Below are 26,525 nucleotides of genomic sequence, written 5' to 3' on the forward strand. Positions count from 1 at the left end.
CAAATAACCAGGTGTTGATACATACCGCACTCAGTTTACCCTAACTGTAATTCATCAGTGCGTTGGCTTAACTGTTTATAGGTAACCTGGCTAGCAGTCTGGTTTTGAATAACTACCGCCTTATTTTCAAACGATATTAGTACAACCTAACAAAAAAACAACGCCAAAATAACCATACTGGGTCGTATACCTTTATAAAAACTTGTCAAATGTTTCTACAAAAACGCTGAAAAACATTCCTTCTTCAATCGCCTGGGTCCCTGTGTCGCAGTAGATATGATACTCTGCTTCCTGGAGAGGGCACATTGTTTGCAAACAAAACAGCCGACCAACGAAAGCAAAGACACGTGTGGGACAAGTTTGATAAGAGTTTTGGGAAATGTAGTGTAAAAATACGCTTCGTCTCCCTGATTCTCTATTAAACGGACTGAGTTTAGAAACACCCCCCACAACTCACCGCTCCCAAGCTGATAGAGTGGCTCATGTTTCTCTGATGACGTAAATTTCGGTGCTGTTCAAACCGATTTTTATAAAGTTCTTTGTTTGCTCAGACAGCCTCTGAGGTCCAAAAAAGAATATACTGATGTTACATAGATTTTGAGATACAATACACTTTCATCTGCGGGGTGAAAACCGATACGGATTTGAATTTTCTGCAGACAAAAAACAAACAAACAAACAAAAAACAACTTAATAACCTATATTGATTTTCATGTATGTTGTATTCTCCTGAAGAAACATCACCAAAATTATAGAAAGGTAAGAACTGAAAACATTAAACGATAATACAGCATTTACAAAGTGTGATTTGATTTGACAGTTTACTTTCCAAATAAACCACGTGTAAATCATTTAAACAGTTTTAATATTAATGTAAATGTATATAATTGTGTTATATTTTCAAATAACAATGCAAAAAACCCCAGTAATATTATATATTTTAACTTGTGTTTGTATAGATTATAAAATAGTAATTTTCTGCAATAACGAATGAACACACACACACATATATATATATATATAGAGAGAGAGAGAGAGAGAGAGATTTACAGTTAAAAACACAACACATAACTTTGTTATGCAATTTGACGATGTAATTTACTTAAAATATGTACTTTTGTTTTTTAGTTGTATTTGTAAGGAACGTTATGTCCTGAACACTCTACTAGAGTCTCTAGATGTATTAAAAACAAAGCCTGAAAACATTGCGAAATGTTTTGTTCTGCCACGTGACCTAAAACTCTTCTTGTTGTCATCGATTTAAAGAAACAGGTTGTTTTATACGTGACATGCATTTAAGCTACATATTTAAATTTAACAATCTCAAAAACAGTAATAACAATATTCGTATGAAATTGTTTAAAAAATACATATAAACTATTGTTGTTTGAATTTACAGTACACAAGAATTCATTCCTTGTTTTGTGTTGTTGAACTTAGAAAAAAAATCCTTTGTTTCTGATGTGCGTCACAGATCAGGTTTCATCACTGGAGGGCGCAGTTTGCATTTACTGCATACAGTTCTTTGGTTACTCGCATTCTCCTCTTTTTAATTTTATATATTCTCAAAACTCTTCACCGAGTTCAAATTGGCCACGTGGAAGTCAGACCTAGCAAGCAGAATTCAGAACTGTCTGTTTTAGTTATCTTGACTGCAGAGCCAAGCCATCACATGACTGTAGGAATCCTGTATGGAAACATTACAGCTGGCAATAACATGGAGTATAAAACGTTTAGTGAATAAAATGTATTTAGTCAATATGTTTAACTTGTCATTATACAAGATGCAGGTACCAGTAATAATTATACATCAAATAATAACTTAAAAACACCAAACTTTAACATACGGACTATATGAACAGAAATATTAACTAAATATTTTCGACAATTTAATGTTTAGCAGATTTCTCATCAGTTCATTGAGGCACTTATGCTTTATCAGTTGTAAAGTGGCTTTAATAGAATAGATGGTCATCGGGTTAATTAAATTGCATAAACACATTTTCTCTTGGAGTATGAAGTTAAGAAAAACATTTTAAATCGATATTGTTATTGCAGAACTCAAGATATGCCGTACAATGGAAGAACTTGGCTATAGAAGTTCTTAAATTCTGCTTATTAACTGCGTAGGGAAAGGTGTAATTTAAGTGGTCCATGTTCACAAGGTCTTTAAAATATACTGAAATACATATTTGAATGATTTATAGGTTTGTTATTGATCAAATAGTTTCACCAAGAAAGTTTCAGGGTTGATTCTTGTGCAAAACATACTCCTACCTCAGCAAATACTAGTTAAACATTATGTTGAATAAGGGCCAGTATGTCTTGTTTTGCTTTCATTCAAATTTCATTTAGAGGATGTTGTATTCATAAATGCTTAGTTTCCTTACTTAAATGTGTAGTTCCATGAAATAATAGATTATTAAAAGAGAATTAATTGTCACAAAAATAATTTGGCCAACTCAGCTATTGATTATCCTTAAACTAAGTTAGACGCTGGTACAAAACTTCAAGTTTATTCAATACATGGTTTAGTAAATAATTTGATCAGTCATTAACTTGTCTTGAGAAAATCTCCATCTATAAATATCTGTAAATAAACAAGACTAGCAGGCTGTTGTGTTTTTACAACAACAAGGTAACCTAACTGAGCTAAACAGAGCATTGCGTTAAACTGAAAGCAGATGTACACTAGAACCTGATAATAGGGAGTAATTACTCCAGATTCACTCACTAGGTTTTAAAGGCTTAAAAAGCTCCCAATCGAAACTTAACAGTTAAACAAACACTTTATTCCCTGTTGAAATGTTGTTGTTTTTTTGTATGGCTGAGTGTTTCCTTATACAAGTATCCACATGTGAGCCCACTGGTACCCAGTGCCCAATATATTTGACATTGAGAAAATAGGCATTGAAGATCTGGGCAGGAAAGGGTTAATAGGCATTGAAGATCTGGGCAGGAAAGGGTTAAAGCTGGTTCCCGCTTTGTTTCAATATTTCCACTTATTGCCTCTCTCTCTCTCTCTCTCTCTCTCTCTCTCTCTCTCTCTCTCTCTCTCTCTCTCTCTCTAGAAAGGGAAGTCAGGAACACACCTTCCTTGTGTGTTGACTCTTTTCTAGCTTAGCTGGATTTCTTGTTTTTCACAGGACAAATACTTAGAAATGTTGCATCATTTCTGAACATTTATTTTAACAACAGCAAGGGTTGCACAATATTCTTCGTGACCTTTTTACCCAATGTTCCAGATTCATGAAGTGTGTGTGTGGTGGGGGGGGGGGGGGGGGTGGGTTTAAATATGAATTGAAACGTTGAGCTCTCGAGAATGCTGCTGTTACGTCGCTCACATTACATCCATTAGTATGTAGGTATCCGCTATTATTATTATTATTATTATTATTATTATTATTATTATTATTATTATTAATATATTAATAATAATAATAATAATAATAATCCATAATATGCATTTATTGGCAGAAATCCTTATCCAGGGCAAGTTATAATTTATAAATATCACAGTACAAAGTATGTACAAATACAGAGATCTTACATGAGGGATAGAAATTAAGTTTGCACAGTAATATTTCAGCTTTCCTGTATTGTTCCCTAGGTTATACTACACATTTACCATAGCCTATTATGGTTTGCTCTGTCTTTTAATATGCTTTACAGTGCTTACCTATGCTTTACCATACTTTCACTGTGCTTTATTACATTTGGCTTTATAAAGGTGCCAGAGCTGATTAACCCAGCTGCTCATAGTAATGATTTTGAGCATTTTCAGTGATAAATAGCAGTACTGCAACCAGTCATGTCTGAGCATCAATTATCAAGAAGTGCACATTTTATACATGTTTCGACTATAAGTCTTATTCAAAGTCTTCCAATGTTGGAACGGTTTTGATTTCACATACTTTTATCATTTTGGAGTATGGACTGTACCCCCCCACCCCACCTCCCCATTTATAGACTTGTCTGCATTACCGTTTTAAAACATTTTTGTCAGTTTGGCAATTGAAAAGTGACAGTTATGAAGTGGTTTCACTGAAATCATAATATTTTGCTGTGTGAAGATCATGTTATTTGTTTATTTATACTTTGTTCCTGAGTTGAAGTTGAGGTTGAATTTCTGTCTGCTGAATTTTTCTACCATTTAAAGCTGAAGTTCAATGTAACTGTGTAGTTATGCTTATGTAACTATCTAATTACCAATATTCAATATGAGAATGTTTATTGTCCATTCAGTTACTAAAGTTAATGTCAAGTTAATGTTTGCTTTGTTTCCATTCTAGGAAGAAAAGCCCTTTTGTTGCTTGTTTGTGGAAGAGTGAGCAGGTAGGTGAATGCAGCTATGGTGTTAATCTTAGGCAGGAGATTAAACCGGGACGACCATGGGGTGCACGATTCCCCAGCCACCAAGCGAAAAGTCTTCGAGGGGGACTCCAAGACGCCAGGGAGCCATGACATCTTCGATTTCTGCTCGGGGTCGACCCACTCCGAGAGCATCCTGCAGGTGCTCAACGAGTTCAGGGATAGCCGTCTCTTCACCGACGTGATCATCTGCGTGGAGGGCCGCGAGTTCCCCTGCCACCGCGCCATCCTTTCCGCCTGCAGCAGTTACTTCAGGGCCATGTTCTGCAACGACCACCGCGAGAGCCGCGAGATGCTGGTGGAGATCAACGGCATCCTGGCTGAAGCCATGGACAGCTTCCTGCAGTACGTCTACACAGGCAAGGCCAAGATCACCACAGAGAACGTCCAGTTCCTCTTCGAGACCTCCAGCCTCTTCCAGATCGGGGTCCTGCGCGACGCTTGCGCTAAGTTCCTGGAGGACCAGCTGGATCCCTGCAACTGCCTTGGCATCCAGCGCTTTGCAGACACCCACTCGCTCAAGCACCTGGCCAGCCACTGCAGGACCTACGCCCAGCAGAACTTCGCAGACATGGCTCAGCATGAGGAGTTCCTGGATCTGCGCAGAGACGAGCTGGTGGAGATCATCTCCAGTGATGAGCTGGTTGTCAGCAAGGAGGAGACGGTCTTTGAGGCCGTCATGCGCTGGGTCTACCACGACGTGGACTACAGGAGGCCCATGCTCAAGGATCTGCTCCATCACGTTAGACTGCCCCTGCTGCACCCCAACTACTTCGTCCAGACTGTGGAGGGAGACCAGATCATCCAGAACTCCCCCGAGTGCTACCAGCTGCTGCATGAGGCCCGGAGGTACCATGTGCTGGGCAACGAGATGATGTCCCCCAGAACCAGACCTCGCAGGTAGGGGTCATGAGACTAGGAGTGGAAACTAGTGCAGCTACAGTGTATATCAAATAGGAGGAATAAGTGACTTGCACATAGACCACCTCTATATTGTCGCTTTCATGACCCGACGGGGACGTGGTTTTAAGTGTAGTGATCGCATTTCAGTTAAAGAATTGGTACTTCAGCTGTGTTCAACAAAACATTGTAACTTCATCAAATACAGTATATAGTTTCAGCTAGACCAGGCAGGTTTGCATGCATTTGATAGGGGTGTATTATTTCTTATTTGGTAAAGTAATACATACAGCGTGCCACATTTAAGTTGCTAGCCACTAGCACATAATCATTTCAAAATGCCTTTGTTGAACACTTTTCGCCTTCTAGTTTCTTTTTTGTGTTTCTATAATCCCTTCCCGTTTAATTTTCTAGTCTAAAAAGAGCACTACCTGACTTACTATTATCTGCAGAATTAAACTGCACTGTTCCCCTCTACACACAGTATATTCTTTCATCAAAGATGAAAGCAAACTATGGATTCAAGTAAAGACAGGTGGTGTATTTTCTATCTGCTCACATTAAAAGATTAAAGGAAAGGGGAGCCTGAGTACAAGTAAATGGCAAGTTCTATATTGAAGACTTTTGAGGGTACTTTTATGTGGATTTTGTGTTTGTAACGCAATGTGCGCCCCTGAGTGTAATTTACAGAAAACCATACTGGCGTAAGGATTTGGGTATTTTATGTTCTCAGTTATGTTAGGTTTAGGCCTACATATCCTCTTGTTTAGGGTTATGAATGCAAGGACAGTAGTGAAGGCGTGTGTGTGTGTGCTGTACATTTTACTTATTTGAGAACTGCCCATGTAATTGATAAAAAAACAAAGTTATTCAACTCTTTGAATTCTTAAACGGCCTATGAGGTGACTCGATGTCCTACATTTAATCAACACAATAAAAGTACAGCATAATAACTTAACGACAGTGTATAGGTCAGGTACTGTTTCCTTTATTAACATGTGTGGTGTGTGGTGCACACGTGTGTATTATGTCTGCTCACGCAACCAGGGGAAGACAAGCTCACTACTTCAGTTTATTGAGACAAACACAAAAGAGCCTGAACTTGAATCGGGTAAGTGTAGTTAAGGTACAGTAACTGGGGAATTTGCAAAGCTTTCTAGACCAGAGAGATGGAGGTTTCCGGAACTGTAGAAAGACATGAAAAGACAAAGAAAAAAAAAAAAAAACAAACAAAAAAAACAGGCTCCATAAATGTTTCCTCTTGCATGTGAGACATTATTGTCAGTGTGGTTTGTGTACTTGAACCGTGACTTGTTGCTGTAGTTGTCTCTTTGTTCATACACACACACACACACACACACACACACCACGTTTGGTTTCTGCTTTTTTATTTTAAAGCAGTTGGAGGGCTTTGCTTGTATTTTAGGGAAGCAGCTCAGTTATAAGCTTTATAATAAAAGCTTTAGAAACTGACTGTGAGCCTGCCTTGAAAAGGGGGAAAGGGGAACTTCAGAATACAGGTGCACTCTTTGTGTAGAAAAGACGTTGACAGAAAAAAGGCAGGTTCATTGTTCTGAAGTGCCGAGCTGGTTTGTTTATGCTGGTTAGAGTATCTGCATAACATGATGACTGCTGGGTGTCATGTGATATTGTCAGAGTCACGTCTGGCGTGCAGTGTCAGTATCCAGGCAGAAAACTGTCTGCTGCCTTTGTCTGGACAAGAAACTCCCCACGGGCTGAACTTCCTGTCTCTGGGGAAATTAGATTTCATATCCCAGCACGCCTCTTTGTTTTCCTAACCGTTTTTGACTAGTGTTTTTCAAATTAGTGTAGCTTAATAGCTAGCATTTGCATGTTTTGGAATAGTAATGATGGGAGAAGAAAAGAATAAGTATTTAAACACTACATTAAAAAAGCTTCTCTAATACATAATGGTAGCCTGTACAGTATGTACATGAAAGATAAACAACTTTGCTGTTTTGGTGATAAATGTTTCCAGTGTAAATGCAGATATATTTTGAACTAACAATAATTCTTGTGACACTGCAGTGCTGTATTTCATTTACTTGGTCATAACCCCAATTTTCTTTTACATATTTTGACACAATGTTTTTACTGCGATTTAGTGTCACCAAATCCTAAATGGAAACACCTTTCACCAATTCACAAAGAAGCACCCTGATAAAAAAGGAAACTGAACAACAGTAACAACAAAACAAAGGGTACACATACTGAATACATGAAGGGGGTGATATTTAGTGAATATCTAAACATTTTTGTACAAATAAGGCGTCCAGGGAAGGACTAAACGGGTCAGAATGCAGGTGACACTGTGTGAAACTCAGAGACGTGAGTGTATGGAGTGGGTTACCAACTTGTTGTGGCCGAGTGGTATCCCTTTAAGAACAGGCAAGCCCTGCCATCAGACAGCTTCTAGGAACTGGAGGAGCATGGTCTCCTCTCATTCATTACTGCCCTTATGTTATTGTTGCCCTGCTGATTTGTGCTTTCTCCCTTACAGATCCACAGGCTTTTCGGAGGTGATCGTGGTGGTCGGGGGCTGTGAGCGAGTGGGGGGGTTTAACCTCCCCTATACCGAATGCTACGATCCAGTGACGGGAGAGTGGAAGTCTCTGGCTAAACTTCCGGAGTTCACCAAATCTGAATATGCGGTCTGCGCTTTGAGGAATGACATCCTCGTCTCAGGTAACTACCCATCCGGCCTAAATGTTCCCTACTTGCTGGGCCTGTATATCTCACAGCAGACCGGTTTGACAGCCAGTGGAGCTTGTTTAGCTGGCTCAGGGTGATGTGATAGAGGCTGCTCTTCTGTCTGTCTGTCAGCTTCAGTTTTACGTATATCTGGAGAAATGCTTATTCAATAATGAAAGGGCATTCTTTAGTTATGAGGAGTATCAGAATCTGTTGGTACGTTCATATGGAGGCACCTGTCTGGCTGTCTGTGTCACAAATGTTCACATGAGGATACAGTGGCTGTGCATTAGTCCGTTTTGATCTGCTTTCTTATGTTACTGAGCAATTTGAGCTTTTAACATGGTAATAGTGGCTTGATAGCTGAAATAGTAAAACTGACATTACGTGACACCTGGAGCATCGCACCCCTGATGAACTGACATGCCTCTGTGTTCTGTTGCTCTAAGTGTCCAATATATTTGACATTGAGAAAGCAGGTATTAAAATAGGTATGGGAACATACACCAGGCAGTAAAGGGGTAATAACTTTTCTCAGTCCAAATGAATCCACCAGACGTTTTATGAGCCTGTGGAATCCTAGTTGCCTGCTCCTTTTGCACCCGTCCTGATTTATAAGAAACCACACGATGCTGTGGCCCTTTCAGCTCAGATGTCCCCACCTGCCTCTTATTATGATTTTAAACGCCACTGCATTGTTAGCTGTAAATGGCAGTACAAATAGCAGTTGCTGATGTCATCTACAAATTGTTTCCTTGATGCCGTGAAGTGATTCACAGAGGAGGCTCTGTATGAGTACGGGTTGGCCTCTTGTTGCCGTAGCTAATGGGGAGGTGTATGGACAGCTGTCCCATGTGAAATGGCCAAAGTGAAGAAAAAAAACACACTTGTTGTCTTCTGGCAGCTGTTTTCTCTTTTTCTGAGTCAGTCTTGTTCTGCAAGATAACTACCTGAGCCAAGTCCATTGTGCTAGCTCCAAAAGAGTAAACATTGCTCTTAGTCACGTGGGAGAGGAAGAGAGGCACACAGAAAGAGATTGAAAAAAATATTTCTGAATACAAATAAATAGCAACTCTAGGGGACCATGTTTTTCTCTTAATTCAAATCTATTCCCTCTGTTTTTTACAGAGAAAAGCCTGCTTTGCATTTTGACATTTAAGCCAATGTAAATGTACACTTTAAGAACAGTAACCTCCCAGCTAACGCAACCTGTAATTATCTGCTGCTTAATAAATCTTTATAACACACCTTAATGTCTTGGCTATTTTGAACATAGCAAGACAGAGGGAAATGTGAAGTATGTTTTGTAAATACAGTGAACTGTGGGGCTTAACTAAGCACACCCATGAACTGAAGGAGGCCAGCTTTCTTTCAGTGTTGTGGAAACTCTTTTGGGAAAATCTAAGGACACTCTCCACTTTGACCTAAGGTGGTGGAACAGCTATACTGTATTATGGTCATATACAACTGTATTCTGTGATTGTCTAGGTCTATCATCTATATCATACATGGAAAACACATTTGTAGCTATTATTTTACAAAGATGCCACTGTTGCACTGCTAGAACCTTTTATCTCGAAGGCCATTTGAGGTAGAGACTTCATACAATATATATATATATATATATATATATATATATATATATATATATATATATATATATATATATATATATATGGTTATGTAAACACTATCCTAGATGTGTTGGTAACCATGGCATTTACCTCTGACCTAGTGTGGCTGTCGTATTGAGGTAAGTGCCTATATTTTCTGGGTTATTTTTAGTTCCTATCATAATATTTCATTTACAGCTGTGTTCTGTCATTTCTGTTGTCTTGTAAATGTGAACTGTTTCTCTGCCACATTGTTTTTACCTGTCAGTGACAAACCATACGCTTTGAAATTCTGGCTTTAAACAGCTATGTCGTATTTTGTATACATTAAAATACCTACAGGTGATGAAGATACTGCTGTTATAGCTGAAAGTGGCTGCCACTGTATCTGATGGCCTTGTAAGTTTATTTTGCTCAAAGGCTGTGGTCAGCAACATAGTTCAGACAGTAAATAGAAACCCCAGAGTCTCCACTGTTTTATAAGAAGATTTCCTGAGTCACTGTATGTACATCCTTAGATCGTTCTTTAACTTGGCATGTTTTAAGCCTACAGTCCTCCTATTGTATTGCATTGAAACAAGTAATCTTTAAGACGGTTCAGGTATTTGTTTTTTTTATGAGTGTTTAATCGCACTGATGACCCCTTTAGCGGTAAAGCTGAACTGTTGATATTTATTTTTGGCTGCTGAAATGCTCTTATACTGTGTGGGGGAAAAAAAAAATCTTATATTGGTTCATCCTGTGCTTTTTCTTTTTAAGGTGGACGGATTAATGGACGGGATGTTTGGATGTATAATTCGCAGCTTAACATGTGGATCAGAGTGGCCTCCTTAAACAAAGGTAGATGGCGTCACAAGATGACTGTTCTCCTGGGAAAGGTAAATAATAACACTGTTTTAGTTTAGAGTTTTTAGTAGAAATGGTGTGAGTCTGCTTAATTAAGCCACCTTTTTTATGTCATGGGAAGTTATCGTGTTTGATAGACACCTGGGGGCGATACTCAGGGACAGTCGGAAAAGCAGAGAGGGGTGAGAGTATGGAATGGGCTACCTGGTCGTGTTGACCCAACTTGAGTTCAGTCAGCTACTAGGAACCAGACAATAGGCCTCTGAGTCAGATATCTTCTGTTCTTTTATTTAGATTGTTTTTTGTGTTAGTAAATTTCTAATATTGGGCAATGTTTTTTGTCAGTAATATACAAGTTCTGATCTGTTCCCAGATTACAGGTCTCTTGGCATTCCTGTTTGTGATAATAACTGTGTAACAACTGCTTCAAAATGTTTTTTAAGTCTTTGAAATGCTTTCAAAACACAGCTGCTGCTGTATGAGTTCACACAAAAAACTCTCCTGAAGCCTTAATCAAAAATATTCATGAAAATATCTGGTTTGTTCAACAGGATTCTCTCTCTTTTTTTTGAATGTTGTTCTTGTTAACAGTGTTGTCCAGGACTTATTTACAGTGGAACTGGTTAGAGAATTAGCCATTCATTAAAGCTCCTTCATAGCTATACTTATAATAGCCATAATTTTGATTTTACAGCGGGCAGAGGGGTTTGAGTAAGGCCACTTGGTGTGTACTGGGATTAAGCTCCTCTTCAGGGTAATGGGGTCATTAATATGATACTTATAGTTGACCCTGTCTCGCTTTCTTATGGCATAAGAGTGTCTTGTGAACACTATGTGGGAAAGAGGAAATTCTTATACTATAAGATACCATAACTGTACATGTTAACTTGTTATAAATAATTTTTAATAAAGAACAGAATAAATATTGAATGTTGTTATCCATGTATTTATCAGTTGGTAGTCTACAGTGCACAAGAAAAAGCCAGTATGTGATATTACAAACCGTGACACTTTATGAGGGGTGGAGGGAAGAGTTTCACAAGGAAGGATTTGTTTCTTAAAGGAATTTTAAAATGTATGTCTTCCTTGAGTAAGGTTTCCTAACAGGGAACTGGAGGACTGGGAAAGCTGGAAAGGGGTACAGAGGGAGAGGGGAGGCTCCAATTACCATGGAAGAATCTTCTGCATTCTAATGTTTAAAACGGACTGTTAATGGGCTTGTGAATTTGGTCATTTAACTCATTTGAAAGCTATTATAAGTGTGTTTAGACTGGACTTGACTTACAAAAAATCAGTGTTCTGCAATGATGGGCTCACACAATACAAACAAAAATGCTGTTGTACTTCTCAGTTTTCTCAGTTGAAAACACTGACAAAGACGGGTTGAAACGTTTGTCATTGGATTTTAGTTTGTTAGTATGTCTTCTCAGTTTTCAATACTAAAAAGGTTCAAGTCTGTCACTTTAAATTAGTATCTTCACAGTTCTTTGGAACACTTTGTTCAGTTCACTTCTGTGTTTGCAACGGATTGCGAACTTTAACTGTGAACGCTTTGTTTTCTTTACTAAAGCCAGTATGTGATATTACAAACCGTGACACTGCGTTGAGTCTCTGCAGCTGTTCCCCATTGTCAGGTCTTTGAATGTGTTGCATGATAACTGAGAGACTGTTGACATTAATAAAGACAACAATGCTGTTAAATTAGGAGCCCAACTTCCTCTCAAACCTTGAAACCTACAATGCCACTGTCATGCTGATATAGGCATTCTCCTACAAATATAAGTGCAGTATATTATATATTTAAAATGTTGGCTGCAATTTAGCCAGTAACACTTTTTCCAAGATGCCGAGGTTTCTCCAAGCCATTTTTTAAGCTTTGTTGTAGCTCACATTTTGAACATATAGACGTGGTGGAGGGTAAACAATATATTAAGAACATACTTGTTATTACTTCCTTCAGCTCACAATAATATTCATCCTAGCACATGTCAATCCAGATATGTATGAATTGGTTATTTAGTCATCAGGTCAGCTTGCCAGCAAGGTACTTTCTCTAGCATTCAAGCCTTTGAACAGAACAGTCCTCTATGTGAAAACGATGCACAATGACGCACTATACAAAAACAACATTCAAGTGGGTGTCCTCTAAAAACGTTGAGACTGTTGGAGATGTTTATAAAGAGCTGAAGACTGCCCTAGTTTAATTTAAATTCAGTAGCGGAAACCAGAATAACTGGATCTGGCAAGGACCTGCAACAAAAATACATGTTCAAAGAGTGCAGACTAACCAGTTCATTCCCCTCAGGTCAACTAAAAAGTATTGGGCTCTTCAAATGGTCACTGTCTAGGAAAGTTACATTGAGCTTAAAACTAGTGAATTTGGATTCAGTTGTTGGCCGACACAGACACCATGAAAACCTGTTGCAGCTTTGCAAGCTCTCCAGACATGAACACCCCTGCCATTCAGTCAAGAAAAAACTGATGTGAACCAATCCCTCCCGAAGGGTGAGCTGAAAACCACCAGACAGATGAACCCCTACGCCACTGGGTTCTTGATAAATGCCACACTTTTGCATGTTCCATTTATTTGGAAAAAAACACTTATTAAATGATCAGACTTATTATTAACATTATTTACTTTACATTATTGGGGGTATCTGTATATCCGTCTTAATCAGCTGTTTCCATTTCTTGTTCTGTGCATATTATATATGTCATAGTCATCAACGTATTCGTCATACTGATGGCTCTAATTTTGAATGTACAGCAGTGGCAGGGGGTGTATGTTCAGACAGAGCTGTTATAGTAAGATATTAATATATAGATTAGAAAGTATTAGTAATAAATGTTTTTACTTTATATACATTCAGCATTAGTTCAATTACGTTTCAGTGACAGAAAGATACTATGAAGGTTAGGTTGTTACTGAAAAGCTGTTTTAAATTACACTGTGCCAGAAGAGCAAATCGCATCCTGAAATACAAAACGCAGATTCTGTTTGAAAACAGTAGCATGATACACTTGAGTTAAGAGCCTCCGGAATCACGAACATGTTAACCTGATTTGTATTGTACTGCCCAATTAAGTGGACTGAATTTATGTAAACACGTTTAGGATGCTATTGTTAAGCTGGCTGTGTACCACTGATGACTGTTCTGTAGCTATTACCAGCTAACCAGCTACACATGTTATACTGACAAGCCTGCAGGACCTTTCCTGTTATTCAGAGAAACCTGCAGGGGGAACAAACAACCAAACTGTTGCATTTCAGCTCATCATAAAACAAGTCATCAACTGTATACGATTGGTTGGTTAAGATATATACTGGAAAGTATGTTTACGGGAACAGTCTGTGTGTCTGTTTCTATTTGCAATCTTAACGGTGCCCCGGGAACTTTTATTAAAGTTTCCTTCCTCTGAGGTAACGATCTATTGTAATTAAACAGGCTATTTTGTTTCTGCTTTTTTATTTTAAATTGCTCCAGTATATTCAGCTTGAACTCAATAAACAGCATTGATAGTCATACCTTCCTCACAAATTGATTATCGGTCACTGCATCCAGTGTGCACTTGGAGGCAAGCGTTCCCCTCAATAGTGTAAACATGTTGACTCTGGTTTAATAACAGGTTACATCCGTGTACATTCAATGTGTCCTGTAGTTAAATGCTCAAGTACACTGTCTGTAATTGTCTGCACAAGAATGCTGTTTATACCATACTGTTAACACCCCTAGACCAGCAGTAATGTCATGACGACTACATGTATACCATACCTTATCTAGTGCATAACAGCAAAATGCATTTCAGCATTACTTTAACTGGGAAAGCTTAAATGAAAGATAATAATTTGGTTGAAATGAAAATATCTTCGTTCTGAGGTCTATGCTTGTAGGCTTTTCTTATACAAGTGAAATATTTATAGGAAACTGTGTTTGAGTTCAAAAGTGTAACTGTTGCTCGGGGCGATTTCCAGTCTGAAGTCATGCCATTCCAAGGGAGTTTTTAACAACTCTAACTGGTCACATCTCACAATCTTATCCCAGTGGTTGCAAGACTGAAGTACGATGCAGCTATTCTACATGATTTCTGATTAAGCGATAGAGTCTGTCGTTGCTCCAAGCCCAGCAGTGAGCTCCTCATTCCTGCCCCCCACTGATGAATTGCTCACAGCAGGCAGCATGGGTTCCGGCACTTTTGCCAGCACAGCAATTACTGTCGATTTACTGAGCCGGTAGACCCCACATCGAGAGGGCTCTGTCGCTATTAGAAAACTATTTATTTCTTTATTGTCTCTTTAAAAAAAACTTTAAAACCTATATTTACCTTGAACTTCTGATATTTTGCCAGGTAACATTCCACTGAGGAAAATAGTCCCTAACATAATTGGAATAGAAAAACGGCATACACATAGAGAAAATATTATTATTATTATTATTATTATTATTATTATTATTATTATTATTATATTTAAAATGTGTTATTTGGCTAACGTATTTATTTATTGGGGTCTTACTCTTTTCTTATTATAATTTATCTGGACATGTGCAATTGTTGAATAGTCGGTGTGGTACTGAGTCAGACTCGAAACTTATCGTTGGAGGCGGTGCATTATTCAAGCAGGCAGGGAGTGGGTTAGCGGTTTCAGAAAGTTAGGAGTTCGACTGGCTGGTTTTGAGGAAGGGTGTTGTTTGGATCCAGCCGATGACAGAATTGTGGACCAGTCATGTCTTCCCTGTTGATATGCTGTCCAGTAGCTGTGAATTAAGCCTTCTTTATGGTGTGCTGTCACAGACATGATTTCCCTTGTCTCTAGACCAGCGTCAGAAAGTGTGTTTAAGTAGCTTTTTATGTTATCAGATTAGTTGTAGATTAGAATGTTAAGGGAAAAAGCCGGTATTTATGCGCGGATTGATTTTAAATTTAATTCAGTTAAGCACTTCAACGTTCCAGCGGGCATCTATGCAAAATAGAAGCCCGCTAGATCTGGAAGCTGATTGGCTGTTCGCACTCAATCATTTTCTAGTGGGTGATATCATTTCAAAGAAGGGAGCATGCTGACCGTGAGGGTATGCTGTCTGCTTGCAGGTGTATGCGGTTGGGGGCTACGACGGGCAGAATCGTCTGAGCAGCGTGGAGTGCTATGATTCCTTCTCGAACCGCTGGACCGAAGTGGCGCCCATGAAAGAGGCAGTCAGCTCCCCTGCTGTGGCCAGCTGCGCCAGCAAGCTCTTTGTGATTGGAGGAGGACCAGACGACAACACCTGCTCTGACAAGGTCAGTCCACAGCATCACACTGCCCAGGAGCACACTTATTTGATAGTGGTGAGAAAACAAGGAATGTTAACTATCTTATGTTGTCCCGGCCTTGTCCTGTTGGAATCCTTGAGCAGATAACTCTTGCCAAAGGTTTCAAAGTGAAGTGTCCCGTATGTTTTTTTCACTTTGTTCGGAAGGCTGCTTAGTAAAGGCCCGTGTTTAAGTAGCTCCATAGAGTTTACTATTCCCAAAACTTAACTTTTAAGAATATTTAAGAATGTTTTGATGGAATAAATAGAATTCCAGCATGTGGGAAGTTGCTGCAGTGAAGGAAGGTAGTTGGACATTCTAAATTTGGGAGAATAACAGGGGTAAAATATTTGGGAACACAACGGGAAACAAAAAACTGTTCTGTAAAAGTTTAATGTATATCATCTCTAATTTATTTTTACAAAGCCTGTCTTTCACCGCAGCTGTGAAAGAAACATTTTTTGTACATTAAATGTGTTTGTTTAACAACATTTTCTGGGGACCCCCAGAGCATCTTGTTTACATTCCCCAAGGGTAGTTTTAGAGATTGGGTTTTCCACCTTTAAACTTGCTCGCTGCTGTATCAGCATAATCTGACTACTGCATGCAGCAGTGGGAGGTTAAGGATGATCCCTTCTTGCTTGGTAATGTTTTAAAAAAAAGGGGATCATGTTTCTTCTTTTTAATTCTGGATGGTGGACTGGGCCAATTTTAATGAACTGTCTTTGTTTTGCATCCAATCTGAGATACAAGCATGAAGCTAATGGACCAGCTGATGCAACTTTAGGAATTAGATTAAATAACTGAGTGCTGCTGCTAAAGCAGCACAACTGCTTGCCGCACAAGATCACGAGACACGATAGTGGGCGGGAAGCAGGTGTGATTCCAGACCCCTCTTGTGTTTCAGGCTGAACACCGTCTGCCTGGCTCGGTACACAGGTATAACGTGATACCACATTAGCAGCTAACCTCTAGACACACACACACCTGCTCTAAAGTCTTTTACAAGTACAATACTTTCACTGTACAAAGGGCCACGGTCATATATGTTTAATGTCTTTTTGATCGAATGGCTTCAGAAAACAAATGTAATTAAGTCTGCTTTCGAGATCTTGTTATTGGTTAGCTTCAATGTTTTGAGTGATTTGGTAGAATTTTTTTGTTTTGTTTTGTTATACACATGGTATAGCAATGTTATAAACCAACACACTGGTAATCAATTACAGTACCAGATCAGTGTCAGGAACCATATGCAATACTCCAGTATTTGATATAGTGATGCCATGCATTTTTTCTTTTTTTTAAAAAAAAGCCTTTTTAATTTAATTGACATTTAATATCTTCAGAGTTTACTTTGGGTACAATATTAACTAACGAAGCAGGGGTAATAATCCTTTTGGAAACTAACAGTTGGCATTATAAACTAATCCCAGGCTGCATCTAACAGTATGAGTATAAGAGGTTAAAATAATGAAATCAGTTTATTCTTGGTGGGGGGAAAAAAAGACAGTAAAGCTGGAATTCATTTAAGCGAGTAAATGGAAATCAGCAAAAGGTATTTCAGACAGAAGGTAGGAAAGACTTTCTTTATGTAGAGATTACACATATATACACAGTTACAGAAGAGATTTCTCTTCACATTAATGGCTTGCTAGAGAAGGACAAATACGTTCTTCAGGAACAATATGTTCTAATCTATGTTTACCCTTACTGTGCTAAACTTGGCAAGGCATTTATCAGCATCCATACAGAGACACGTGCATGTTCTATCTTGGTGAGTCGAAAACAAAAATACAATAAAATATGCAAATAAGACAAAATCTTCCGGAATAATTAGTGGTCACATTCCATTCCCCCTCATTTCCCTTGTGTGCTACAGCATTAGTGATTGTGGGGACTGGTGTTCACTTTCAACTCAAATTATTTCAAGTTAAAACCTTAAAATGTTACAAGAGTACCCTGATCATTTTTATTTATATTTACTTTTGTACTTATTTCACATTTTTATATTTAAATATATATAAAAAAATAACTAAAACAAACTTAATGGCATTTATTTAAAATATGTAACAGTCCATTAGAGATCTTTATAATTCTGTACATTGTAACCCAGTTTAGAATTTACATCACACTTCACTTCTCACTTCAGTGAAAAAATAACTCACTTTGAAAAGAACTATTTTTGTTTCTGCTTTGTTTCCACATTTCTGAACCAACTTGCATTTCAAATCATACTGCAAACAGATTTGATGGTCTCAGTTTGGATAGTTTAAAACTAACTCTGAAGGGAACCGATAGTTTAGAGCATTTATGTGCTTTCAAATTAACCAGACCTCTGTTTGAATGGGCCCTTACACACATTGAAACACGTGTACATTTCTGCCTGTTAGTGAAACTGCTTTGCCTTCAGGCTAACTGTAGTTTTCTATATACCCCAACTATGAAACTGCTTTGTCTTATAACTAACTGTAGTATACTATATACCCCACTAGACACAAAAAGCCCTGACAAAAAGCTTTCGTCCGCAATTGTTTCATCACAGAAGGCCGTACATACATTTTCTTTTACTTGGAACTAGTAACTGGATACCTTAGAGCCAGCCTGAGCCACTCTTTCCATCCTTGAGGTTTTTTTTTTTTTTTTTTTTTTTCCTGGCTTGCTGAATTGTATGAAATGCAGACACTGTCAGTCAGTGTTTAAAGCAACGACAACGAGGGTAAGGCAGGCATACGTTTGCATATATTTGCATACTTTTATACAGCAGTGATGGGAAAGCACACAACACAAATGCCTCATTTCACTAGGCTATCACTTCAACAAGTGGCTGCGCTATAGAACAGCTCTGCAGGCAGTTTTGGATTTCGGCAGTTGGCTGACAGTATGGAATCTGCTGGTCCACAGCTCATTTTGTTCGGCAGTATTTCATTTGCTAGTTTTTACACATCGTATTCTCAAAGATGTCCACCTTAAGGGTGGAATGTAAGTGCTGTCCATCATCTTTGGCATGTTAAATTAACTTGACATGACTTCCAATATAAAAGTAAGTACCATAGTTTAATTAAGCACTGTTAAAGCACCGATAAGCATTGTAAAGCCTGTAGCGGTATGGTAGAGCATCTTGTTTTTGCTCTTATTATATTTTGCTCTATTTTTCTTGGTTGTCTTCCTCCTGTATCTGTCGTCTTGCTCTAAGCTCTTGTCTGTTGGCAGAGAGAATTTCAGTTGTTTAAATTCCAACCATGACAAGACCTGAAAATACTTCACTTCAATGGAATAATTCCATTACCGCTAGATGATCCAAGTTTTTTTTTTTTTTATCCCCGCGGAGAGTCAATCCAAGTCATTTTGTCTATATATATATAGTGCCTATAGAAAGTCTACACCCCCTTGAACTTTTTTCACATTTTGTTGTGTCAGTGCCTCAGAGTTTCATGGATTTAAATTAGGTTTTTTTCCACTTATCTACACACCATCCTCCACACTGTTAATGGAAAAAAAAAATTTTATTGAGAAAAAAATTATATGTTGAAAATACAAAACTGAAAGATCATAATTGGATAAGTCTCCACCCCCCTCAGTTAATACTTGGTGGTAGCACCTTTGGCAGCAATTACAGCTGTGAGTCTGTTGGGATAGGTCTCTACCAACTTTGCACACCTAGATTTGGCAATATTTGACCATTCGTATTTACAAAACTGTTCAAGCTCTGTCAAGTTCCAATGCTTCCAGAGGGGAGCGTTGATGGACAGCAATCTTGAAGTCATGCCACAAATTTTCAATTGGATTTAGGTCGGGGCTCTAACTGGGCCACTCAAGGACATTTGACCTTTTTGTTCCTTAGCCACTCCAGTGTAGCTTTGGCTGTGTGCTTTGGGTCGTTGTCATGCTGGAAGGTGAACTTCCATCCAAGTTTCAGCTTTCTTGCAGAGGGCAGCAGGTTTTCATCGAGGATTTCTCTGTACTTTGCTTCATTCATTTTCCCTTCTATCCTGACAAGTGCCCCGGTCCCTGCCAACGAGAAACATCCCCATAACGTGATGCTGCCACCACCATGTTTCACAGTAGGGATGGTGTTCTTTGGGTGATGCGCTGTATTGGGTTTGCACCAAACATAAAGCTTTGCATTTAGGCCAGAAAGTTCCATTTTATTTTTGTCAGACCACAACACTTTTTGTCACATGGCTACAGAATCTCCAGAGTGTTTTTTTGTATGCTTCAAATGGGATTCAGGGTGGGCTTTCTTGAGTAATGGCTTCCTTCTTGCCACCCTACCATACAGGCCAGATTTGTGGAGTGCTTGGGATATTGTTGTCACATGCACATTTTGACCAGTCTTGGTCATAAAAGTCTCCTTTCCCGGTCATCCAGTTTGGAGGGACGGCCTGATCTAGGTGGGGTCTCGGTGGTGCCATACACCTTCCACTTCTTAATAATCGTCTTGACCGTGCTCCAAGGGATATTCAAGGCCTTTCATATTTTTTGATTTGTCATGTTTGATAATAAGCTACCATACCCTACTGGTCAATGCAATCCTTCCCCATACTTTCACTGTGTTTACTGTGCTTTTATTATGGGGAAACGCTTATTATGTGATGAAAACCAAGTCTTTGCTACAGTATCTGTTCCTCTCAGCATGAAGAAGCTACCAAGTCGAGAGCTGGGTGTGGGGGTCCAGGAGCCAGGGCGCTGAGAAGTTAACATACATTACTTGTGCGATTCTTGTGACCGAGAACCACTAATATCAAAGTTGTTTCACATTGATCAATTGATTTTGATAAACAAACTTTTAATATAATAGTTAGAAAACTTGTGTCATGTTGTTCTGGTTTTGTAAAATGAACAGGCGTTTTACCTTTTGAATTACAAGACAAAACACTTTGGAAATATGGCCCTTGTTGTGTTATAGTTTTTAGCAACAGAATTTGATTGAGTGTCTGAATGTTTGGATGAATCAAATGAAGAACAATTTCCTTAAGTAATCCTTTCCTTTCAGGTCCAGTGTTACGATCCCGAGTCGAACACATGGCTGCTGCGTGCAAACATCCCCATCGCAAAGAGATGCATCACCGCTGTGTCACTGAACAACCTGATCTATGTGTCCGGAGGTCTCACCAAGTCCATCTACTGTTACGATCCCATTGAGGACTACTGGATGCACGTCATGAACACATTCAACAAACAGGTAGGGGGCGTCGTTCTATTTGAAAGCCCTCTGATTGTTCCATGCAGGCACGCCCGGTATACATATTTTACATTTAAGTTACTGAGAGTATACCTTTTTACACTTAGGGTGCATATTATGGTTAGAGAACCAGTTGTCAGATTGTGATAAATCATGGACTAACTTAAGCACAAACTAATGAGAATTTCAGAGACTGGAGACTTGTTGAAGAACCTGCTTCTGTAGCACATCTAAGTATGTGGTTGTGTGCAGCAGTGTTAATCAGCTATTTGTGTAGAAACACAATTACCTGTTTTTGTTTCCCCACAGGAGAGCTGTGGAATGTCGATATGTAACGGCAAAATCTTCATCTTGGGAGGAAGGGGGGAGAATGGAGAAGCCACAGATACTATTTTGTGTTATGACCCGGCAACAGGAATCATCACAGGGGTGGCAGCCATGCCCCGGCCCATCTCCTACCACGGCTGTGTGACAATCCACAGATACAACGAGAAGTACTACAAGCCCTGAGGCACTCAATCCAGGATGGACACTTCAAATCCACAACTTGGGGAGACTATCATCAGTCCTGCGGGAATATCTTAGAATAGAGATAAGATGAGCCTTACGTAGCTTTGTTTCTTTGGAGCGGTGTGTTTTTATTTTTGGATTTCATGTTGATAGAAGTGAGTGAAAGTTAGTAGCTTTCTATATAAGTTTCCCTTACCTGGTTTTTGTTTATAATTATATAAGATTGTGATAATAATTTAAAATTGAGATTACTGGCCGAACAGCTGTTCTCAGTAACTCGTGTAATAAACGGCTGTGACCCACCCCCCCTTGGAAACTGTAGCAAGGAACTGAAACTTTTGGTAAACACAGCAGCTACAGTCTTTAGACTGGATGCAAAAAACTGCGATTCATTCATTTGTAGCTTTGACAAAGCTGTACACCCCGCTGACAACTTATAAATGTACATCAACAAGGGGAATAGGCTATATATGTATAATATTAGGGCAATAATGTTGTAGTAATTTTAAGGTGGACTGTTTTATTTTTAGTTTTTTTTTATTTCTTCTTCCTAATGTCAAGTACCTATAGAATACCACTATTACGCACTGCAACATGCACAACGTGCTGGTCAAGGCAGTGCCTTCATTCATCAGGTGTAAAAGGCCATTGAAAACCGGATCAGGTTATCACTGATTTTCATTTCTACTGCTCTAGAGTAGACTGCAGATCAGCATGTCAGATATTTTATATTGCAAGCTCTGTACCCTGGCTATGCCTGCTGCTTAAGTGCCTTAGTCCTGGGCTGAAACGCCCCAACTTTGACATCAATTGGGCTGGGGATAAATGGTTGACAGAATTAAGAGAAAACAACAAACTAGCCCTATTGTAACTTTAAAAACAAATCTGCTTTTTTTTTTTTATTTATTTATTTATTTTTTTAACAATTGGAAGTTAAAGAGTAAGGGTCATATTTTCAAAGAGTTTCCTCTGTTCTTGAATTGACTTTAATTGAGGAGAAAAAAAAAAACACATTTAGAGTAAAGGCGTTTTACCTCTTTAAAAAAAAATAAGAGTTAATTCAAGACTGGAGTAAACGCTTTGAAAATATCACCCTAAGTAGCGGAACCCTGCTATTTACTCTTTAATGCCTCATTTAGGTGTTATTCTGCAGAAAACATAAGTGCCAAGGTAAGGAAGGGCAAAGTCGGGCGTACTGCCACCTGTTTCCGAAGCTTCCCAGAGTAAGCGCGTCTGCTGGGCCATATTCATCAGCAAGCAGTTTACAACTGAGTAGGTACAAATATAGCAATAGTGTATCGCTTGTCAAAAATAGATTTAGCGAGTTATATTTGTTAGCAAGCGTAACACTGAAATTCATAGTTCAATATATTAGTGAAACAAGCCAATCGGTGGCTGTCAGAACAACACACTTTAATCAGCATAAAAATTTCAAATGACAGTTTCAAATCCGCGATCTCTAAGAGCGTAACACCTGGAATTAACACCACTATCCTAAAAATTGGTTCTACAAATAGCAATTTCAGAAATCACATTATTAAGAGCGATCATCTTATATAAAGGCTGCATGTTAAAACCAGTAATGTACTTACTCATCCATTGGGTACCATGTGCATGTGCTGTTGTTACTCAGATGAAAGCTTGATGCCACTGTAATGCATACATAAAACCATGTTCTACCAATTTTAGTTACTTCTTAGTATTTCTATTCAGTGTTGTAGTTTGAATGCATCGACTGTTTTTTGTACATGGTGCTCTGTCATAGACTTGCACGTTTTTTTTGTTTCATCATTTTCTTTCTTTTTATAGCCATCAACAAAGAGCCCCAACAGTGCACTTTGCTCTGTAGAAAAAGTCGCCTTGGTAGTTGAATAATTTAAATAATGTAATGTAAATAAGTGTTTATTTTACTGTATCAGTAAACATTTTTAGCTTGAGTTCATATAAAGAGAAGTGTGGCGCCTGCAAGCTCTTTGCACATTACGATGTTGAGTTGAGATCTGGGCAGATCAGTGCGGTTTAGTAGCGTGAGCGATCCTTTGATTACAAATGGGCAGAAAGCAGCACCAGGAATAATAAACAAAACAGATTGGATTTTCTATCTTTTAATATGATATAATAACTGGCAGGAATTCCAATGTAATGCCTTTAAAACATGTAAACACACAGCCTTAATTCTTATTATGCAAAGTGCTGTTATTGAGTGCAAGTGCATATTTACACAGCAATGCCTTCCACAAGCACTCGCATGTTGCTTTTGAAAAACCCTGTTTTCACTTGAAGATTGGGCTTAGAAATACATCTGTTGTATTGCTTGGCTTGAGAGTTTTGTTATTATTGATCAAAGTCATAAAAAGGAATGGACAGCACAGTGGCATGGTAGTTAGTGCTGCTGCGTCACGAGTTCTAGGACATTCTTTGAGGGAGTTTCCTTCTTTATCGTAATTAAAAATGATAATGCCTAAAATGGTGCTGCTAAGAGGATGAGCGTAGAGACAGGATAGAACAGTCAAGGAGGTTTTCTGATTAAATTTGAATTCATGGCAGTAATTTTCTGTTTTATAAAACACACACACACACACACACATGCAATTTGTATGATGTGTGTGTCAGCACAATCCCATCTCAGGATTTAATTCAATAGGAGGGTGATGTGAGGGAGCAGGCTTGCGAGTTCTTAACTGCGGTGAGAGTTTAGTGAATATTTACGCGAATAGCTAAAAGGTTTACTTTTGTTTTTATGTTTAAAAAAAAAAAAATAATAATCATATTTTGGTAACTTTTTGTGAACTGAGTTTGTTTGCTACATACCACATGATGTGTCTGTCCTGGGTGATTGTATGGAAAGGAGTAGCTGGCCGAATGAGGACCGTACACAGACCATGATACCTCTGTGCTTGAGTGTGCGTTTGCAGGCTGCTTGAACATTGAGCGATGGCGAACTTCGGCAGTCTTTTGGGATGAAGATCCACCGAGGCAAACCATTTATCTTATTTAAAGACTGCATGATAAACCAATTTAGCTTTCTGTTTGTAAGCCAGTAATGTACCTGTCATGGTTATATTATTGTGTGATGTGATAACTGTTCTTTTACTTGTTCTATTTAAATGTCTGTATGAGTGTTATTCCACTTCACTATGAGTGTATTAGATGTAGCCTTCATATATTAAAAGAATGTTCTTTAATTCACGTTTTCCTGGTTGAACGTTAACTTCAAAGCATTGGAGAACAGGCAGCAACAGCTTTGTAATCGTCTATGGGTTTAGTTATGGTATGTCACTACCCTGTAAACTGGGGGGGGGAGCCGAAATAAGCTTTAAAGGAAAAAATATACACAAACATATGGAGGTTACACATGACGCATGCAAGCAAAACAGAAAATGATGACAGATGGGCCACTGTCATTTTTTCTGATGAGTCTCACTTCTGTCAATGATTGTCTGTGGAGATGAAGCTCACAGATAGTTTCCCTTAAACATCTGCAGGTGAGACACTGAACCACAGGTCCACCTCTATACACGTTTACCACACTTTGCACAGTACTTTCCCAGTTTTCGCTTGCTTTTCCCATGGTTATACTAACCATTTACCTTGCTTTTTTAATAGGCATAACCATACTTTACCATGGTTTGCCCAATTTTTTTTTTTTTTTTTAACTTGACCTGTACTTTACAATGCTTTACCATGCTGTCACTATGCTTTATTACACTTTGCTATGCCTTTACAATGGGAGACTTTTATAGAGCTGGTCATTCAAGTTTTCTGTGACGGAACAGTCACAGCACCCTGACACAACCAGTGAGTTGGTTACGATTTCTTTCCTGTCATTGACCAACCAGCTACTTCATGCTGAGGTGACATAACCTGAGAAGTGCAAGTGAAACAAGCTATCTGAAAGTCAGACATGCAAACTGAGCACTTCCTTTAACCATGTATAACAGCAGATAAAAAAAAAAAAAAAAAATTCTCTAGAACAGGTGTTACTTTCAATGGTGACCCTCATGCACTGTATACCGTCTTTCTCTCTGTCATACTCAGCATCTACAATCCTGTACAGACTTGCCATAGCCCCGTGTAGACCTGTCCTATAATCTTATTATAGGACCGATCAAAAAATTGCTTGGGTAGAACTGACTCATCGCTTAGAAATACTCAAGTATCTTATACAAATACAATCAAGCAGCAGTATACACCCTTAGACTAAACAACCACAGTCTTTTGGAGACTTTTTTTGGTCAATATTTAATAAACAGGTTTTTAATACAGGAGGTAAACACGTTTCGTTACCTTACCAACAGCTAATTCCAAAATGCCTTTGGGGAGAGCAGCTCAGTTCCTGGAATCTGTTTTTCCTTTTTTAGTGTCAAGCCTCGGTCTAACCTAATGCTGTATATGATATTTCAAAGCAGACAAGGAAGCTAATTTAGACTGCCAAGTATGATAAAAGTCTTCTTTACATTGACCTATATTTAATATGAGCATGTGTTGTGTCAAGCCTACCAGTGCTATTAAAATCTTCATCACTTTGATAAACCAATATATAATATGGTTGCGCTAAAGGGGACAGTTCAGGGTGCAGTATTCAAATTCAGGTTTTCTTTGCTTATTTGAAATATTTAACATCTGGTAATGCACATATTGTTTTTTACTGCACATATTCACTGCTCAAATTAAAAAAATATATAATGATTTGTCAAGGTGATTACACCCAGTGAAACTTGGTTACTTTGCACAGCCAGGACACAAACCTGTGCTATCCTGACAGTATGATTGGCCCTGCACACCAAGCAGCCCTGCTTTACAAGGTGACTAGGTCTGCTCTATAGAAGAACATTCCAGTTCAATACAAAAGGCTTTCAGATACATTGTACAGTGCCTATAAGGAGTATTCACCCCCCTTGGACGTTTTCACCATTTGTTGTGTTACAATCTGAAATCTTGAAGCATTTCAATGGGATTTTTTTTTTCTTTGATTTAAACAAACAACTGCCTTCAGAATTCATACAATAAGTTAAATGGAGTCCATCTGTGTGCAATAAAAGTGGTTCACATGATTTCAGATTAAATACACCTATCTCTGTAAGGTCCCACAGTTGGGTAGAGCC

General features: G+C 38.6%; 1 protein-coding gene across 1 annotated transcript; it reads left to right on the plus strand.

Annotated features, from left to right (window-relative positions):
* Nucleotides 1-456: 456 nt before the first annotated feature.
* On the plus strand, nucleotides 457-24,605 carry LOC121322961 (kelch-like protein 24). Its single transcript, XM_041263618.1, has 7 exons — nucleotides 457-759; nucleotides 4,293-5,271; nucleotides 7,793-7,977; nucleotides 10,356-10,474; nucleotides 15,528-15,716; nucleotides 20,722-20,910; nucleotides 21,220-24,605. The coding sequence occupies exons 2-7, from the start codon at nucleotides 4,352-4,354 to the stop codon at nucleotides 21,418-21,420; spliced, it is 1,803 nt and encodes a 600-aa protein (XP_041119552.1). The 5' UTR covers nucleotides 457-759; nucleotides 4,293-4,351; the 3' UTR covers nucleotides 21,421-24,605.
* The last annotated feature ends 1,920 nt before the right edge of the window (nucleotides 24,606-26,525 follow it).

This window comes from Polyodon spathula, chromosome 11, assembly GCF_017654505.1.
Source record: "Polyodon spathula isolate WHYD16114869_AA chromosome 11, ASM1765450v1, whole genome shotgun sequence".
Classification (NCBI taxonomy): domain Eukaryota; kingdom Metazoa; phylum Chordata; class Actinopteri; order Acipenseriformes; family Polyodontidae; genus Polyodon; species Polyodon spathula.

Coding starts and splice junctions, on each gene's coding strand:
- LOC121322961 (XM_041263618.1), top strand. CDS start 4,352: ATGGTGTTAATCTTAGGCAGGAGATTAAACCGGGACGACCATGGGGTG. Junction 7,978..10,355: donor GAATGACATCCTCGTCTCAG/GTAACTACCCAT, acceptor TTTCTTTTTAAG/GTGGACGGATTAATGGACGG. Junction 15,717..20,721: donor ACAACACCTGCTCTGACAAG/GTCAGTCCACAG, acceptor CTTTCCTTTCAG/GTCCAGTGTTACGATCCCGA.